Genomic DNA, 3,245 nt, shown 5'->3' with positions numbered 1-3,245 from the left:
CTGATTTCTAATTTCTTCACCTCTCTGTCCAGGTGCTCTCCAATAATACAGTCTTCTCTCATGTTGTTGAAACCAGGTATTAGTCACTATCAATTTGTGTTTTCTGCAAAATTCCCCATTCTGTCTCCCCTTTCATTTCTTTCTCCCAAGCCCCATGGGCCCACCAGACCATCCTCTCTTCCTTTCCCTATCTTAGCATTCATATCTCACATTACTATCAGCATATCTCTGTTATTTTTCAAATGTAAACATTCTTCTATTTGTTGATAGATCTCTTCAACTTCTTCATCTGTATGATCTGTTGTTGGTAAGTATCCTTGATTTATGAAGATATTTCTTGGTTTGGCCTGTATTTTCAAAGCAATCACTCTTTCAGATCTCTGCCAATATCCCTCTACCATATTGGCTACCCTTTTATCCAACACTATTCCACCCCTTTGATGTTCTTCTCCTCCTGAGTAAATAAATCTAAATCCATCGTCTGTTCTTATATCTCCTTTCCCTTTCCATCTAACCTCTGAGAGTACAAGAACTGATATCTTCATTCTTTTCATTTCTCTGATCACATTGGCCATTTTCCCTGCTTGATACATTGAATTAACATTCCAGGTGCCCATATTTGTATTTTTCTTTGAGGTTCATTTTCTTATGTTGTGTCCTTACATTAGCTCCAAAACTTCCCAGAGGCTTTGTTCTTTCAGCATCATTTGATGTCTTATCCTCCCGGGACTCCAACATAGATCTACAACCCCCCTCCCTGGTAGCATACTGCACAAGATCAGACCCAGGGGTCCCATCTGTTCTTGTGCATAACTCATTCTTCCGTATTGACTTGTTCATCATTACTTGGAGAAGGAGAAAAAGTATGCATGGTGGTTCTCCGTTGCCTTCCATGCAGCTTGGTGGATAAAATAAATAAATAAAAAAAAATATATATATACACTAGTTGGTCTGAAAAGTTTTCGGCCTAACATTTATTCCATTTATTCCAGTGATGCTCCAGCGCCATTATCCCGGTCCTTCAGTGATTCTAGTAAGATCTGCAAAATATCCCTCTACAGGTGCAATCACCTCTTGATTCGAAGAAAAACACTGACCAGCGAGGAAGAGTTTTAGTTTTGGGAAGAGACAGAAGTCAGAGGGAGCCAAATCTGGGGAATAAGGTGGATGTTCCAACAATTCATAGTACAGATCCCTTAATTTTCCCATTGCCAAAATACTTTTGTGGGCAGGTGCATTGTCCTGATGAAAGGGGATTTTTTCTTTTGCAAACTGAGTCTTTTCTCACGAATTTTTCGTCTAGTCTGGTTAAAAGATCGGAATAATATTCCCTGGTTATTGTTTTACCCTTTTCAAGATAATTAATAAACAAAATGCCTTTAGCATCCCAAAACACGGATGTCATGACCTTTCATGCTGATGGAACCGACTTTGTCTTCTTTGGCGCTGAACAACCGGCTTCTGTCCACTGTTTTGACTGCTCTTTGGATTGTGGTGTGTAATCGTGAATCCACTTCTCATCCGTAGTAAAAAATGACTGCAAAATCAGTTTTATTCTTTTTAAAACGCTCCATGCACTGTTCAGAGATTTTCATGTGAGTGCGTTTTTGATGTGCTGTGAGCAAGCCGGCACCCATCTTGCGCAAAGCTTTTTCATTTGCAATTCTTCATGCAAAATATATCTACACGTTCTTTTGAAATGCCTATAGTCTCATTTATAACTCACTTTGACTCGCTGGTCATCCAATACCATATCGTATACTTGATCAATGGTTTCTGGTGTTACACTTTTTGGACGTCCTTCACGTGGATCATCATCAAGGCTATACCAGTATTGAAGATGATTACTCTTAAACTCGGCAGCCCATTTCTTAATTGTCGAAACGAAGGAGAAGAGTGCACATAAACTTTTATGAACTTCTAAAGAATTTCTTTTGGCGTTAAACCTTCTTATACAAAGAATTTTATAACCGCACGATACTCAATTTTATCCATTTCAAGGGATACAGACAACACTTTTGCTTCAGACAGCTGTATAAAACTAAGTACTTGATAGAATGACTTGCAAATTCACATGGATGCATGTGACAGATGTACCAACTTAGAAAAAGAAAATCTTCCGATAGTCAAGGCCGAGAACTTTTCAGACCACCCTCGTATATATATATATATATATATAAACATCCAAACTTGTCTTGAAAAATTTAGTTAGGGCTAAAGGAACTCTGCCAGCTTCATTTTTTTTATTTTGCCTGAAAGAAATAAAGTACCAAAATACCAAAATACTTAAAATACCAAAAATTAAGTGTTTTATTTTATTACTAGTCAAAATAAACAGTAGACATTTCTGTAGTTCTTTAACTCCCAACTCTAGCTTTTTCCCCTCTGAATTGTTTACGTGACTTGTATTTTTATGAACACTTCATGTATCGTGAAAACTGAAATCTGGAAAGCATAGTTATCTCTGTCACTGTTTATGCTTTACAGAGAGGGAAACCACGCCACCTTCTTTACGAGACCACCAACTCGCAATCAGTGGGGAAAAAAATCTTTTTCTTGTACCCCAAAAGGATACGAATGAGGTCTTTGCAAGCAAAGGACATCAACTACTTACACTGTTTAGTCATTACTTCAGAGCATTTGTACATCGTTCGGAAAAATAACTCTCGGATAAAAATCTCTATGGTGTAATAAAGTCATCCAATCCGATTCATTGAGTGACTTATGAGCAGCGAATAACAGTGCTGCTCGCTCAGCTGCGTTCTGACACGTTTCGACTTCCTCAGAAATGGTGTCGGATAATCAAAACCGAAATCGTTTAGTGCTGATGAAAGGGAGTACGTGGTTTGCAGTCGAGATTGCTTTTAACTTAAGGATCCAGATTAAAAATGACATGGATAATTCCGAAAAATAAAAAAAACGTATTATGCCAGTTATGAGATTATCACAAACCATTGAAGAAAAGAATCAAAAGGCTTCATGCCGAATTAAGTGTTTCTAAAATAATTCACTCGCTCAATTCCCTCGATATTTTGCATCAGGAAAATGAAACTTGACATTTAATATTATTCAAAGATGATAAATATCCATAGCCAAGCACTTAAACAATATTTTAATAATGTTTTAATGATTATAATAATTAAAATTTTAAACAATGTTTAAGACTTTAAATACTGTATTTTGAAAATGATCAACAAATTACGGGAGTACTCATTTTAGGCTTCTTCTGTACCTCTGACCAGACC

General features: G+C 36.9%; 1 protein-coding gene across 1 annotated transcript; it reads right to left on the bottom strand.

Annotated features, from left to right (window-relative positions):
• Window positions 1-206: 206 nt before the first annotated feature.
• Window positions 207-575, bottom strand: LOC150101266 (protein CFDP2-like). Its single transcript, XM_090400746.1, has one exon. The coding sequence runs from the start codon at window positions 573-575 to the stop codon at window positions 207-209; it is 369 nt and encodes a 122-aa protein (XP_090256872.1).
• Between the last annotated feature and the right edge of the window lie 2,670 nt (window positions 576-3,245).

Source organism: Typopeltis vanoorti, chromosome 11 (assembly GCF_054136105.1).
Source record: "Typopeltis vanoorti isolate ZY-2024b chromosome 11, IOZ_Tvanoo_1.0, whole genome shotgun sequence".
Lineage (NCBI taxonomy): Eukaryota > Metazoa > Arthropoda > Arachnida > Uropygi > Thelyphonidae > Typopeltis > Typopeltis vanoorti.
The sequence above is the reverse complement of the archived record's forward strand: the minus strand, read 5'-3'. Positions and strand labels throughout refer to the sequence as shown.

What these genes read in the sequence shown, in the direction of transcription:
- LOC150101266 (XM_090400746.1), bottom strand. Translation starts at nt 575, where the DNA reads ATGGCCAATGTGATCAGAGAAATGAAAAGAATGAAGATATCAGTTCTT.